The following is a 16,346-nucleotide window of genomic DNA, read 5'->3' as shown; positions in this document are numbered from 1 at the left end:
GAAAAAAGGGATCTAGTCTTTTGTCAGAAGAATACACTATAATTATCAAATTAGCAAGACCAAAAGACAATTTGGAAAATATACATCAAAAAAGTAACAAAATAGGGAAGTTCCCAAAGAGCAGGTCAAGAAAGCAAAGTCTAGGAGGTAGATAGAAGACCTCAAGATGTGGTTTGGACTGAAAGGCTTCTGCTTTATCTGTATTACCTAATTTGACTCCCTCAAGAGGTAGGGGCTATAGATATCTTTATTTCTATCTTGTAGATAAGGAAGCTAGGGCTGTAAGACCTGCCCACCCATGATCCTGAAACTTTGAAATGTCTTAGGCAAGATTTGACCAGTTTTTCCTGACATCTAAGGCTTTATCTAACAATGACATGCTGCTTCTAAACATACTATTAAAACAGAGCTCCAAGGAGATCATAAAGTACCAAATAGATAAAATAACAAAGATGATACTGGCCAGAAATAAAGTACATGCACCATGCAGAAATAAAGTAACCTGACAAACCTAGACCCAAATTTAAGAGGAAATCAAATTGTAAATGGTAAAAAGGGAATCAAACATGCACCTTCCCAAATGAAATTTTTCTCTTAATTGGCAGTGGGAAGACTGTTTCTTGGAATCCAAATAGAACAACAAATAATGGCCACCTTATCTGGGAAGTGTTACCACTGGAATTTCAGATGTGAAAAAAAAGATAAAAGTTTACAAAGCAGTCTAGGAAGGAATGAGGGGGGGAAGAAGGATGTTAGAACTGAAATCTACAACTAAAAAAGCACTCTGAATTCCATTATCTATTCATGTTAGCATATTTGACCCAGTGTTTTGGCATTCAGGATTGTCACATAGACAGCAAATACAATCATCCATGAAACTGGTACACCTAGTGCAAAAGTGGTTATGATTCATGGTTCCTTTCTATTGCTCCTGGCATTGAAGTAAGATGAGAACTCTGAAGTACCATAATACAATGGGATATATTCTCAGCAACTGGGCTCTGACCCACTCCTTTCCATTAGCAATGTCATCTGAGAGGGAAACTATCCTTGCAAAGACTCTAGGCTTCAAGCCAATGGGCAGAAAGAGACTTTTCTTATCGACATTCTCACAAAAGCTTGGTTAATTTTTTCAAAAAGATTGGTTCCTGATTTTCCCAGCATATACCATTAATGAGAAATAATACTCTCTCAATGAGTATTGAGAAATAATACTCAAAGGCCCTGCATTGAGTTATGCCTTTCTTCTGGCTTAATTATTATTATAATTATTCACTTTTTAAAAAAGGTATTCCATAGCAACAAGATTATGTTATGATCAATTTTGATGGACATAGCTCTTTTTCAACAATGATATGAGTCAATTCCAATAGGCTTGTGAAGGAAAGAGCCATCTGCCACCTAGAAGGAAGACTAATGGGGATTGAATGTGAATCACAATTTAGCATTTTCATCTCTTTTGTTGTTGTTTGCTTGCTTTTTGTTTTCTTTCTCATTTTTTCTTCTTTTTGATCTCATTGCAGCATGACAATTGTGGAAATATGTATACAAAAACTATACTTTTTAACATATATTGAATTATTTGCTGTCTAGGGAAGGAAAGTGGGGGGAAGAAAGATAAAAAATTTGCAAGGATGAATGTTGAAATACCATATAATGATCAATTCTGATGGATGTGGCTTTCTTCAACAATGAGATGAACCAAATAAGTTCCAATTGTTCAGTAATGAAGAGAACCAGCTACACTCAGTGAAAGAACTCTGGGAAATCAGTGTGGACCACAACATAGCATTTCCACACGTTGTTATTGTCCACTTACATTTTTGTTTTCCTTCTCAGGTCATTTTCACCTTATTTCTAAATCCAATTTTTCTTGTTCAGCAAGATAACTATATAAATATGCATACATATATTGTATTTAACATATACTTTAATATATTTAACATGTATTGGTCTACTGCCACTTAGGGGAGGGGGTGGGGGGAAGGAAGGAAAAAGTTGGAACAGAAAGTTTTACAAGGGTCAATGCTGAAAAATTACTCATGAATATGTCTTGTAAATAAAAAGCTAAAATATAAATTAATTAATTAAAAATAATAATTTTTAAAAAGTTGTTAAATGTTGAAAACTATCTTTGTATATATTTTCAAATTTTTAAAAAAAGGTATTCCAATGCTCATTGTGAAATATCCCCAGGTCCAGATACTATGCCAACAATATCTATGATAACTTCCTTTAAGTTAAGATTGAGGTTTGGTTGTTTAGGGTATGCTTTGATTGGTTCCATTTTTAAAGTACTCACAAAAAGAAAAATTAAAAAAAAAAACACAAGATAAGCACAGAAACTCACTGCAGTTATTCTATACTCATGCTCATAAAGAACATCGGCTGATTTTTGCATCCTTTCCGGAGAGCACAAATCCTGCTAAAATCAAAAGTGGCAATAATAGGACCACTCATTATCCTAGCATTCCAGAAAGAAACTAAAGCTGTACTCATTTATTGGCACATAAAGTAACTCCGGGGTTGTGTTGCTGCTAATTACAATCTATTTTGTGTAGTCTAGATTCATCCTTTACTCATTTAGCTGACTTTCCTTTCTAGTTTTTTTCGACCCATATGGTAAACCATTCACAGCTGTGTTGTATCCTGCATAGTATATATTTAACCCCAGGCCAATTTAGACCGTGAAACTCCTACAGCTTTAAGCCTAAGGAGCCTCTTGTTAATTAGACAATAATAATACTTTTGCAAGGCTTTACTCTATTTCTAAGTAGATAAATTAAGGCTAGGAACAGTAGTTAATCTAAAGGAAAGGACATATGTGTTACTATCTAGCTTTTCCAATAAAGCTGTTTTAAGTACCATAAACATTAAAAAAAAAAAAAAAAAAAAAAAGGCAAGGTCCTCCAAATTGGAAACCAAATAGCAAAAATTGAGATCCTTTCTATAAGAAAAAAAAGTTTCACGTCTCTAAGGAGGCCACTGAGATTAAGTTTCTGCCTTAGATGGATGGATACCCAACCAAACACCAACTAAACAGGTACATTCATTTACCCAGTCTCACCAATAAGCTCCAAACCATTCATTGTCCAGGTTTGGTTTGCCTCTAGGCAATCCACAATTAAAGAGGTAAAAGGATCAACCACAATCACTTCCTAATTAACTAGCAATTATTAAAATCTCAAAATCTTCTAAGGAGGTGAGAGTCCAGGATGAGTATAGGATGCAAAAGGTAGGAGAAATAGGTAGCATGGTATTTTGTGGCTGCCTTTCAATTCAAAATACAATTGTCTGATACTGCAGCTTGCTTTCTGAGGATGAAGAAAAATCACCTAATCCTAGAATTTAAAATAGGAGCTTTTCCTTTAAAAGGGAAAGAACATCCTCTAAGTTATTAAAGAATTCAGAAGATATCAGTTGGGTCCCTAGTGCTCCTATGAGATAACTGGAAGTTCTCAATCTTGCATCCTTGAGGCTTAGAACACACTTTTTACTCACTGGTCCCTCAAGAACTTTTATATTCCTTCAAGATTCAATTCCAGGACTGCCACTTTCATGAAGACTTCCCTTATCCCCTCCCTATTCGTGTGTTCGTTTGTGTTCGTTCTCTCTCTCTCTCTCCCTCTCTCTCTCTTATTTTGTATTTATCTTTGTACACACTATATATATCTCTTCAGAAAAGGCTTTCTTCCTTCATTCCTTTATTCTACTGCTTAGTTTGGTATAGTGCTGAGAACTTTGGCCTTAAACAAGATGGAAATGAGTTCAAATTCTGCCCCCACCACTAAAAGTGATTTTTAAGTAAATCAGTCTTTTGGTCCATAAAATGGAGAGGTCTGTAATACTACAGTGGCTCATTTTGAGGATCAAATAAGATAATGACTAGAAGGCACTTTGCAAGATTTAAAGCACAATATAAATATCAACTATAATTACCAACTGGTCTATATTATGGGTTATTCTCCTATTTATTCTTTAAACTGCCATCTTCTCAGGGTCACAGACTAAGAACTGGAAGCGTACAGGCCATCTAACCCAACTGCCTCATTTTACAGATAAGGAACCTAATGCCCAGAGAAGATCAATGACAGAAGTACTCAAGGTAGAACTGGGATCTACTTATCCCATTGTACACCAGATATGTAAAACCATAGGCATTCCAGTCTCCACCTGCAACACTCCCAAGTGGGGCCTGAACCAAGTCAAAATATAACTGGGAAATATTTAATAAAATAAATAAAAATATAATAGAATGTAGGTAGTCAGTATCAGTTTTGTAAGTCAAAGTGGGCCCCACAGGGTTCCTTCCATATGGCTGTTTCTATTTGAGATTTATACCACTGCTGTACTTCACTCTTCTTGGATCCTTATTTGCCCATGCTGGCTACCTACCACTCCCACATATCCCAAATTTGGTTGGCTTACTTCATTCTTTCCTAGTTCTAAAAAACAAGGTTTTTTGGTTACAGTTCTAGTGGACCAGTCCACAACAGCTGGATTTCTGTGATGACAGCATAATGAGCACCAGGCATTATAAAGCAGAGCAACAACCTCATCCTGAAGGAAATGATGTCAAGAAGGGATGAAATCCTACTTATCCTTCTTATGTCCTTTCTGCCTTATTAACATTTCTAAAGGTTACATGAGAGTCAAAAGAGCATCTTCCTTTCAGTTGAAGTCCTAACTTTGACAAACTGTCATTAGCTATAGGACCAGTCACACATTTCCTTCCCCTGACCTTCCTCTCTCCCTCTTCTTCCAGAAATAATGAGGTGGCTAGGTGCACAGTGACCAGTTCTGGGCATGGAATTAGGAAGACCTGAATTCAAATTCACCTCCAGACACTAGCTGTGACACTTCAGGCAAGTTTACTTAATCTGAGTAAACCTCAGTCTACTCATCTATACTATGAAAATAATAGGAGCATTTACCTGCATTGTTGTATAAATAAAATGGGATTATACTTCTAAATAACTGCAAACCTGTAACTATTATTTTAGTGAATGGTACTAAATAGTACTAAATAGTAAGCCACATCCCCATGCTAAAGTCGGGAACAAACAAGTAATACTACAGAATCTGTTCCCAAATTTATCTCTAGGAAAAAGTTTCCTGGAGAAGGTGAGCTTTGGATCTAATCGTTTATCAAGAAGGATATATACAAGGAAAAGGAATAGAGACACATGTTGGAAAGAGAAACTAAAAAAGCTTTTTAAGACAATGAGCTAATGACTTTAAAGAGAAAAAAGAAATCTTACAGTTAATACTTAGGACAACTGGGGTTTGCATTTGGAAATATTACTTGACAAACACCACAAGACATTTATGGGTTGTTCAAGATCATATTGCATTGTGTATTATGAGTTTGGGTCTTTACTTTCAAAAGTATGATTTCATCAATGTAGGGAAATTCCAGGATACATAGGTCAGCAGCTGTTCTATTACTTATAGTCTTAAAGAATTTCTTGGGGCATCGAGAGGGCTAGTTCTTTACCAGAGTTACACTCCCAGTATGTGTCAGAGGTAGGACTGGCCCCCATAGCCGCCTCTAATAGAATTGTTTTTACATGTGATTAGGGAAAAGAAAATAATATTATTTTTAAAAAGTATTATGACCAACATGGAAATGTTTTTACATGATTGCACGTTACCTATTTTAAGAAAAGAGGAGGGGAGGAAGAAAGGAAGAAAAATTTTATAAAAATAAATGCTTAATGCTAATAATTATCTTTATATATAACTGAAAAAATATTTAAAAATAAAGATATACAAACATTTTTTTAAAGTGGCTCTCTGGGAAAGATATAAGGGTAAAATATAGGCAATGTAAAAGTAAAAATAAAAGATCAACAAAAAAAATCTATTTTAAAACAGTATTGCATAGAATTGCTAAATAAAATTTTCTATCATGCAAAATCTGAAATTTTGCAGAAAGTGTTTATTCTAGTTTTTGACCCTGGCTACATTTTCCATAGGGGAAAAAAAACTATATAAACAAGGTGTGAGACTACAAATAGACTTCACTAACTTTATAAACATATTACACACTTAATAAAAATCTCTTCCAGGCTTCCAGGTTTGTTTCTCTAGCACCAGTGACTTTCCATGAGGGAGTTTTCATAAGAGTGTCACTGACATCATCTCAGGTTTCTGTATGAAGTAAAATCAAACAAGAAAGAAGTGTTCTGCTCACTTTATGCTTTTCTTAGCCATTTAATCCATTTGATTTGAAGGGTGTTTTCTCTGTGCTTATGCACTCTGCCTTCTACCAATTAAAAATAGTCTTTAGGGCAGGGACTGTGTCTTATGTATCCTTCCTCACTCTTGAACAGTAGAGTAGTATATATATTTTTTCTTTCTGGACCAGACTTACGATTTCATCTACGTAGGGAGTGCCCACTTGTTAAGCATGCTATAGTAGAGATTACTTGCATGTATAAATTGGGATAGATGGCCACTGAAGTCTTCTAATTCTCAAATTTTTGATTCTGTGAACTCTCTCCACCAAGGTAGATTAGCAAGTGCTCTGAAACTAACAGTTTTACAGTTGCCTAGGACACAGAAATGATATGAGTCACTCAACCAGAAGGGCCTCAGAGGCCAATTTTATCCACTATATCACCCTGCCTCTGAGACTGCATAAAGCGGATATTTGACATTCTTGAATGGACAGGACATTTTATAGGAAAGCTCAATGTGCCGGCAAGAACCCTCTGAAAGCCCTGATGGCTGAATCTTCAAGAGAAGGCAGTGTCTGCAACTGAATTTGAGAAGTTTCAGCTGTCCATACAATCATCACCAAAAGACTGCTTGGGCTTCTCATTGCTGAAAGTTCTTCCCAATTATAAAAAGCAGGTAGGAAATGGCAGCTGCTTTGGAATAAATCTGAAGTTCTTAGTCCGGAGTCTAGCTAACCAGACTCTGTAGGAGGAAGAATCTTTGATTATTTCCTGTTAATACAGAGTGAGAAAGAAAAGGTGCCATGAGAATTTCTGTGCTGACGAGGGTGGTTTTATGGACCCTTCACATTTCAATGCACTGAAAGGTTTCTCATGCAGGGATAAAAGAAGGCTTTGTTCCAGGCTCACTGAAAGCTGTGTGTCTTTTGGATGAGTTAACTGTTAGACGCTGAGCGTGTTTCTGCAATGGCATGTTGGCAAACCACAGGGCTCCAGGCACACCCAGGTCCTACAGTGGGGTGGGGAGGGGGCTGGGTGTACAGTTTCAGGAAAGCAGGCCACACCCTTTCTTTGTTTCTCTCAGAATGAGAACTAGCCGTTAGCAGAGTGATGAGACAAGCCTTCTGGAATCCAGTTCAATTTCCTCATGGGTGTCTAGGGGCACATGCCCTGCCCAAACTTACATGAGAATATTGGGAGAGGGGAGGGGAGGGGGCTTAAAGCACCAAAAATTAGAAGCTTAAATCTCCTTCAAATAACTTTTCACAGTTCATTTAAATGACTAAGAGAATGGAGTTAAATTCCTGACTCAAAAACTTACCAAACAACTATGATCTTGAATAATTCACTTCCCCTCTTTCATTCTCACTTTGTGAAATGTTTCCCCATGTATAATTTGATTTATGACCCTATACATTTATTATTTTTTAAGCAGAGAGCCCCAACCCCCATCCCAAATCAGCAGAGTAACAGACCATCATTTTCAGGAGAGGGTCAGTACCTAGAGAGATAATACAAAGATTAAGAGGTAGAAATCTCTTTAAGGCTTTCTCAGGAGCTACAGTACTCTCAAAGCTGGAAGAAGCTCCCCTGAAGGAGGGGGCAAGGCCAGACATCCCTTCATTTCTTACCACTACAGTTCTATGGATTTCTTATCCCCCCTTGTCCTTTGGTTCCCAGCCTTCTCTCCCATTTTTTCAGCTTCCTTTTATGTAATGTTTTTCCCCATTTGACTAAATTTCTTGAGGGCAGTCCTGTCTTTCCTATTTGTATTTCTAGTACTTGGCACAATGCCTAGAACACAGGAGATAATAAATGTTTACCAACTTTAGAGTAGGGGAGGGGGGTGACTTGCTAGAAGTTTAAGATTCCATTCAATTGAAATCAAGAACATTTATGGTGATCATCTTTACTCCTGCTAAACATTTTGAAAAGGAAAACCTTACCATTGTGAAGTTGGATAATTGTACTTTCTCATGATAACAGGAAGACATACTTCTTGATTAATGTATGTGTAAACTATAGCTCAAGTAGGAAATGAAATCATCCTTGACTTTTCCATAAATGGGAAATTGAGATGCCTGATCAAGTCAAAAAGAGAGCTTCCTCCCTTATGAATGTGTGTTCAGATGGGCACTGACCTAGGAAACCAATATCAAAGTCTCTGAAACAAACTAAAAATGCCCTGAACTGGGAAGTTGCTAGGAAACTTATCAAGGTTCTCTCCCTTTAGGATATGAGCTCCTTCAGGTTAGGGTCTATTTCATTTTGGCCTTTATATCCCCGGTGGCCAGCCCAGAGTTTGGCCCATAGTACTGCTTAATATCACTTAACAGGGACTAGATTTAGGGGACTCACTCCCAGATGATCAAGCTGGAACTTTTTCTGCAAGTCTTAAGCACTTAAGCACTTGAGCACTAAGATTACTTAAGTGACTTGCCCAGGGTCACATCCCCAGGATGTGTCAGAGATGGTCCTGGAACTAGCTCTTCCTGACTCCAGCTTTCTGAGCACCACAATAAGGAGGCTCTTCAACAAAGACTTATTGAATGGAAATGCATGGAAGAAGATGAAACTTATGGTTATAGAAAATCTTTGGAGGAATTTAAGCTTTCATTAGTAAAAATATAATATCTGGAGGTTTTGGCTCTTAGTAGTATATATGTGAACTCTATAAGAACACATGCTATTCCTAAAATCCTAATTAGAAAATTAGAATTCTTCTCTACAGCAATGGTCTTGAAGAATGACTACTTTCCTTGTCATGGCGATGTCCAAAGAACACTGAAACCTCAAAAGGGGTAGTAGCAAGAAGGGTTATTAATAACAAATCATGTTTCACAACAGGAGGAAGATTTTTTTAGGAATCAAAAAACTTGGGGGAATGGCAAATATCCATCCTTCATTTTGTCACAAAAGTTTCACATGATGTTGAAATATTCCCTTTCCTAATTACCAAATATTGTGGCAGGCACCAGTAGAAACACTTGTAAATCATGTGTTAGTATTTGGTTTTATTTCAAAAAGAAGGTTTACAGGCCTCATGATCTTTTATTAAAAATCCTGGAGTTCTAAGAAATCTCCTGACAGTTCTTCCTGGTTAAGGTCCAAAAGCAAATGAGTGACATTCCTGGTTTCTTTCATTCAAACTTAAATCTGCCTGGATTTTTCCATCATTAAATCACTAAGAGCATACACAAGAGAAAAGATTTTCCATGCATTCCTTACTTAATTTTGTTACAAATTTTTACATATAATCTTAAATGGTTTACAAATCAAGAATTTAAAGATAAATGTTCATTCAAAAGAGATTTGTGATTTAGAGCCAGAAGAAACCTTAGAAATCATTGAATCCAATTCCTCCATAAAACTGAGGCACAGACTTAGTCACAAAACTAGCAAATGGGTCGAATCTGAACCAAGGTCCACCTGATTCAAGTGTTTCTTATCCATTATATTTTGATCCCTTTCACAGAAATTAAAATAGATTCACAAATTTCAAGGCTTTCATCCTTCCAGGATCTATGATTTTCTCTGTACAAATAATTTCTCCTCTGATGTAGATAACTCCTCTTTTACCCTCCCTCAAATGTTTTTATACACTGCTGAACAAATTGATATGATTGTTAAAAAATCCTCATTTATGTCATAGGCAAAGTTCTGGTGATAACTCTCTTCCAATCTTCACTGGTGTCCCAGTCCATAAGGAAGGAAGGAGGGAAGGGAGGAAGAAGAAAGGGAGAAAGAAGAGAGGGAAGGAGGAAGAGAGAGAGAGAAGAAGAGAGGGAGGGAGGAAGTGAGGGAGGAAGGGAGGAAGAAGGGAGGAAGAAGGGAGGAAGAAGGGAGGAAGAAGGGAGGAAGAAGGGAGGAAGAAGGGAGGAAGAAGGGAGGAAGAAGCGAGGGGAAAGGGAGGGAAAAGGAAGGAAAAAGGGAAGAAGGGAGGAAAAGGGAAGAAAAAGGGAGGAAGAAGGGAGGAAGAAGGGAGGAAGAAGGGAGGAAGAAGGGAGGAAGAAGGGAGGAAGAAGGGAGGAAGAAGAGAGGAAGAAGAGAGGAAGAAGGGAGGAAGAAGGGAGGAAGAAGGGAGGAAGAAGGGAGGAAGAAGGGAGGAAGAAGGGAGGAAGAAGGGAGGAAAGGAAATGATCTGTTTCCACTAAATGTAAACCCAATAAATGGCAAACCCAAACAAGTGACTGAAATTCAAAAGCAGTTATGATTAAATACAGGGTCTGACAAGGGAATGGAAATATATCTTACCTTTGGTCTTGATGGCTGCCTCAATGTTGATAGCATCCCTCTCAGCATCAAAGTTATTATAAGCCTTGACAGAGCCATATGCACTTGCAGGTGTGGAATGCTGGGATTTTGAAAAGTTAACAATTAGAAATCTGTCATCTTGAAGAATTAAAAAGTTTTTTAATCCAGACTTGTGATTTCAACCTAGGTGAAGAATTCCTGGCATGGAAATTTGCTCCCTTGAATAGATCAATCGCTCTTCTATAACTCAAAACCTGACAATGCCTGTGGCATGAAAGACTTTATATGACTTGTCCAAGATCACCAAAGCAGTATGTACCAGAAGCAGTCCTTGATCCCTGGTTCCCTTGGGAATCCTCTGATTCCCAGATTAATCCTCTAATAATACCATTCTTTCTCAAAATAGTCAAACATGTTAAAAGTTACAAAAAACAAACAAAAAAAAAAGTTAACTGCCAAGTAAAACAAAAATAACTAGGTTTTGCTTATTATTTAATAAAGCAACCCCAGAACTTTATTATTCAAAAGATTTATTACTCTACAATGAGATAAATATCTTTCAAAATTCTTTTTTTTTATTGTTTGAGGGAAACCATAAGTAGAACAGATAGAGAAATGAGGAACCAAACAAACTATAAATATGCACACACTGTGAAAAATAGTAAAGGAAGATAACCTGAACTTCCCCTGAACAGATCCAACAACCTATGACAGGCACAGGGAATTGCTAGTGGGTCTATATCACTGAGATTACAATTGTAAAAGAAAATGCAGCAATCCTAAATGTTTTATCTCTGGTGATCTAAACTACTGTCTTCAACAACCAAGACATTAGCTTGGGCTCACAATGTAGCACTAAGGAGTGTTGCAATATCATTTGTATCTGCTTTATGCTTTACCACTGTCCTTGCCAAACTTTTTCTCCTCTTCCTTCTTACGCAAGATTGCTCTATGCCTTCTCTGAACAGTAATCAATTTCTATTTTTCTATTGCCTTTTTCTTTTATACTTTTCCTATCTCATTTTTTAAAAATGAGTAATAGTCATTTTTTCCCCCTGAAATGAATCCATATCCTCTTTCTTTATCAACCCCATCACCACCCTAGTTTGAGATTAAAGGAAGAGGATAGGGACCCATTCATCTGTACTTCTTTGAGAGCCTCATTAATTTTCACCATCATCCTGTTTTTGGACAAATGAAAAACCATTCTTGTTTTCTTGACCCTGGACAAATCACTTAATTCTTGTCTTTGTATCCTCATCTGTAAAATGGGGATAATAAAGCACCTACCTCATAGAGCTGCTATGAAGCTCAAGTGAGTTACCATCAGTAAAGCACTTTGCAAAACTAAAAGCATTATAAAAACATTTACTTATTATTGTTATTGTTATCCTATAACTCTCCTCAGGATTTCTCTCATGTGACATCAAAGGCAGAAAAGGGAAAGACTCAAGGGTAAAAGACAGTGGAAATGCAGTTTATTTGGGGGAGATAGGGAAGGTCAATTCTTTTCTACTTCGAACTATCCCTACCCTTGGTTCCTCCACTGAGCAAATCCCACAATGATTACTCATAATGTGGTAATGTTGCCTTTGCTCAGTTTGTGTGTAAAATCAGGAGATCTGAGTGCTGTGATTTACCTATCCATCTACATAGTTGACATTACCAATCCACTCACATCATTTAGTTATCATCAGCGAATTATCCACATAGGATACTGAAATGACATTCCATTTTTCATGTCTACCAAAATAGACAGGGAGAGTGACTAGGCTTAGGGCTTCATGGAAATAAATCTCAGAAGAGGAACATTCTCTACCATTTATCATCCTGGAGAATTGCCTGGAGCACTGAGAAGATTAGTGACTTATTCTGAGTCATACAGCCCTATGTGTCAGAAGCAGATCTTCTTGAACTCAGAACTTCTAGCTTCAAAGCCTTTATCTATCCCACTTGCTGCTTTTCAATGCCCAGAAACAAAAGCATATTTTGATCTCAGCAAGAATATGAGTGCATTAAAAACAATATTTAAAATTGTTTTACATGTAATGGGGAAAATAAAATATTAAATAATTTTTAATGTATTAAAAATAAGGATAGAAATTATTTACTATGTACTTTTGGCTTCTAAAATATACTTGAAGAAAAAAGAATATGTATAGATACACATATGTACACACATATACACACAGATATACATATATGTATGTGTGTATATATATGTATATGTGTATGTATGTGTGTGTATGTATTATAAGATTTGGGGCCAGATGATAATTATTAAGAAATAATTATAACTCTTGAAAATGAATTGTCATGGTACTAACCACTAGATCTTTACAGCTCTGATTTTCCAGCAGGGGCCATGTGATATATTCCTCATTTGGTAGAAACCAAAGAATTTATCCCACATCAAAGGCTAAATGCCATTTTGAAGCCTGTATTTCCTTAGGACCTCTCTAAAATCCTACTACTATCCCTCATTATGGTGTGGGAGATCACCCTGGGTCTTGAAAGTAATGCCAGCTTAGTGCAAGTTGTAGTGGGACCTACCAAACTGGAAAGCCTTTTTAAAGCACAGACCTAGTGATACACTATGTCTGTTCATTTAGCTGGGTTAAGTTCAGAGAGACTTATTATTAGAATGGTAAATTTTTCAGCCTCATTAACTCTCTAAAAATGCCTACTAAGTCATAGAAGTGTTGTAATCCATGTCAGGGAAAAGAATATCGACTCCCACAAAATCCTGGATCTCTGATATATTAAAGTCTTTCCTTAACTATCTTTGCTTCACAGAAGAGGACAAGAATACTAATGGAAAATGTTTCTTCTCAGAGTTACCAAAACTATCATTTATTTCTATTTGCAAAGACGATCAGAATCTAGAGTTTGGTTATATCTCACAAGGCTTATTTTTTCCAGATTCTGCATGTTCCTTTCCAAAAATAACAGTTGGTGGAAAAGGTTTTCTCAACACATAGTTACTATCCTCATACTCGAAGAAAAGGAAAGAAAAGTGTCCATGAAACCTCAGAGGCAAGGGGAAGAAGGGATTTACATTTGCCTAAATTAGCTTTTTCAGGGAGGGAAAAAAAAAAAAAGCATCTTTGTTTTTGCTTAAAGCATCCAATTAAACTGCTTGATTTTACATTTTGTCTGCCATATACAAGAGGTATATACCTATCAGGAGGACACATGGGGACAATGGTAAGTGTTCCATGTTTGGAAGTAAGGATTAAAAACTATATTCATATTTTTAACAATCCCGACACAAAAGAGCTCACATTTACTTAGCATTTTAAAATGTGCAAAGCAATTTCCTCATAATAACAATCCTAAGAGGTCAGAAGAATCCAAGTTTCATTCCTATTTTAAAGAAGAGAAAGCTGAAACTTTAAAGGTGAAATGACTTGGGTCACTTGACTATTGACTGCTTAGCAACAGGATTCAAACAGACGTCTCCTAAATGCAAGTCCAGAGTTCTGTCACACACTGTGTTGTAGTTAAAGCAATTCTATATTAAACAGTTGGGCAGAAATACACATTATTTAACATCTGCATCCATACCTGGAGTTGTGATTTTCCACACAACCTGTGGTTTGTGTTGTTAAAAGGAAGAGTGACCTCTTATAAAATAGGCTGTGAGTGAAATAAGGAGATAAGATTCCTGTTCCTTAGATGTTCCAAGTTGTATAGGGTAACTGTGGAGTGAAAGCAACACTGACTTTGGAGTCAGAGGACCTGAATTTAAATCTCTGCCATTTGCTTTCCTATTTAACTTTGATCAAGCTGCCTAATCCTTCTGGGCCTCAGTTGCTTCATCTGCAAAAAGGAGGGAACTAGATTAAATGACTTCTAACTAAGGTCTTTTCCATGTTTAAGTCTGTGATTCTAATTTGAGGGATTCATTTATAGATGGGAATGAGACATTTGGAGAAGGAATAAGGTATAAAACAAAAAGTGTATACTTTTATGTATACATGGGTAGGATATATATGTGTCTATATACACATACATGTATACAGATATATATAGATATGTTTGTGGGTATGAATTATTAGCTTTTGGAATTGGGACACCACAGGTGCCAATTCTTATCTAGTTGGGCAAGATAAGGGTAAAACGATTATATCAGTAAAAGAAGATTCCATGTGAGTGGGATGAGCTGGGCAGGGTGAAACAGGTCCTTATAAATTACAAAAGAGACTGAGAAATGTTTCTTCAAAACAAAATAAATATCTAACTCCTCTGGGAAAAAATTTTGAAATCACACAAGAAAATGTGTTCAAGTATTTATGTTCTTTGACTCACAGATCCCACTGTTAGGTTTGTATACCAAGAAGATTAATGATAAAAAAAAAAAAAACCCACACATACAAAAACATTCCTGAATGCATGATTTGTGACAGCAAACAGCTAGAAAGAAGTTACATAAGCAATGACTGGGGAATAGCTGAACAAACTGTGGTATATTAAAGCGACAGAACATTACTGTGCCATATAGAAAACAAATGGGAAGAAGTTAGTAAAACCTAGCAAAGATTGTTTTCCTTTTCTTTTATCAGGAACTTAATCAGCAGACTCAAACATTTCAATCTACAATATAAACAAGAGGCTTGCAGACATTATCATGAATATTGGTCATTTACAGTTTTGCAGGTTTTGGGGTTTTTTTTAAAGAAAAAAAATCTAATGTTAAAATTAGCAAGATAGTCCCAAAACTGCTCCATTTTTCTACAGTCCCTTATAAAACCTGTTCATTTTCATCTGTACATTTTTTTTAAAAGTTTCATTGATACTCAATTTTCTTATACCATCCTATCCTAAGAAGTATCCCATCCTTTTAATAGCCCATTCTTTAACAATCTTTAAACTTTCTTTCATTTAAATATAATCCAGAAAATCAAATCTGCAAACTAACCACATCTGAAAATACATATATTATTCTGTATCCGGAGTCCATTATTTCAAGGTCTGTTTTAAGTGATGGGAAGGAAGGAAGCAGAATCAAAAGAACAATATAAGAGCAACAATGTAAATGAAGGCAAGCTAAAAGTCAGCACAGGAAAGATCAAATGCAATACCTTCTACTAAATGGTGGAAGACTGAGTAAAGTAGAAAATGCATATCTTTTTTTAAAAAGTATGGTTTTGCTTAACTGTTTTCTGGAAGACATGTGGTAGGGGAGGAAGTGTGTCCACTTAGTCAAAACAAACAAATAAATAAGTCTGAATACACCAGACAATCTGTTACAAACATTAATCCTACCATGACAAATAACATTTTTAAAGTAATCATAGAAAGTATAAAGTACTCTGCCTGATTTTTTAAAAATATGCTTTATTTCCATTTGTCTTTTTATCACAATCACATCTGGACCCCTCCTCACTGAAGGTTCTCTTACAATTAAAAAAACAGTTAAGGAAAAACTTCAAAAAATGAGGACCAATTTCTTGTAATATTAGACATTATGTCCAGTAGCTCTCCACTTCTCTACAATTAGAAAGAATTTTTCATTGTCTATCCTCTGATACCATAATTGGCTTTTCAATTACTAAGAATTCAGTATACTTTTAGAGGTCCTTTAATTAACAATGCTGTGGTCACTGTGTGTATTACTTAACTGCTTATCTAACAATTATCAATTCATACAAATTTTTCCATGATCCTTTGAATTCTTCATTTATTATTCACAACAAAATTTTCTTGTTTTCACAGATTCTGAGTTGTTCAGCCATTCCCCAATCAGTAGGCATTCATTTTGTTTCTAGTTCTTCACATTTACAAAAAAAAAAAAAAAAAAAAAAAAAATCAACTGAATATTTGATATGGGACCTTTTTGTTGGTTATCTCAACCTAAGTAACTACTAGTAAGATCGCTGGATCAAAGGGTATAAACAGTTTAATCCC

General features: G+C 36.0%; 1 protein-coding gene across 1 annotated transcript in view; it reads right to left on the bottom strand.

Moving 5' to 3' along the window:
• The window catches only part of ANXA2 (annexin A2), a 58,220-nt gene that overhangs the window by 25,786 nt on the left and 16,088 nt on the right, over window positions 1-16,346 (bottom strand). Inside the window, exon 3 of the mRNA XM_003755611.4 lies at window positions 10,437-10,536. Within this exon, the coding sequence (XP_003755659.3) occupies window positions 10,437-10,536 (100 nt within the window). The remainder of the gene's footprint in view (window positions 1-10,436; window positions 10,537-16,346) is intronic.

Source organism: Sarcophilus harrisii, chromosome 2 (assembly GCF_902635505.1).
Source record: "Sarcophilus harrisii chromosome 2, mSarHar1.11, whole genome shotgun sequence".
In the NCBI taxonomy this organism is placed as follows: domain Eukaryota; kingdom Metazoa; phylum Chordata; class Mammalia; order Dasyuromorphia; family Dasyuridae; genus Sarcophilus; species Sarcophilus harrisii.
Note: the sequence above shows the minus strand (reverse complement) of the source record. Positions and strands in the feature narration are given on the sequence as shown.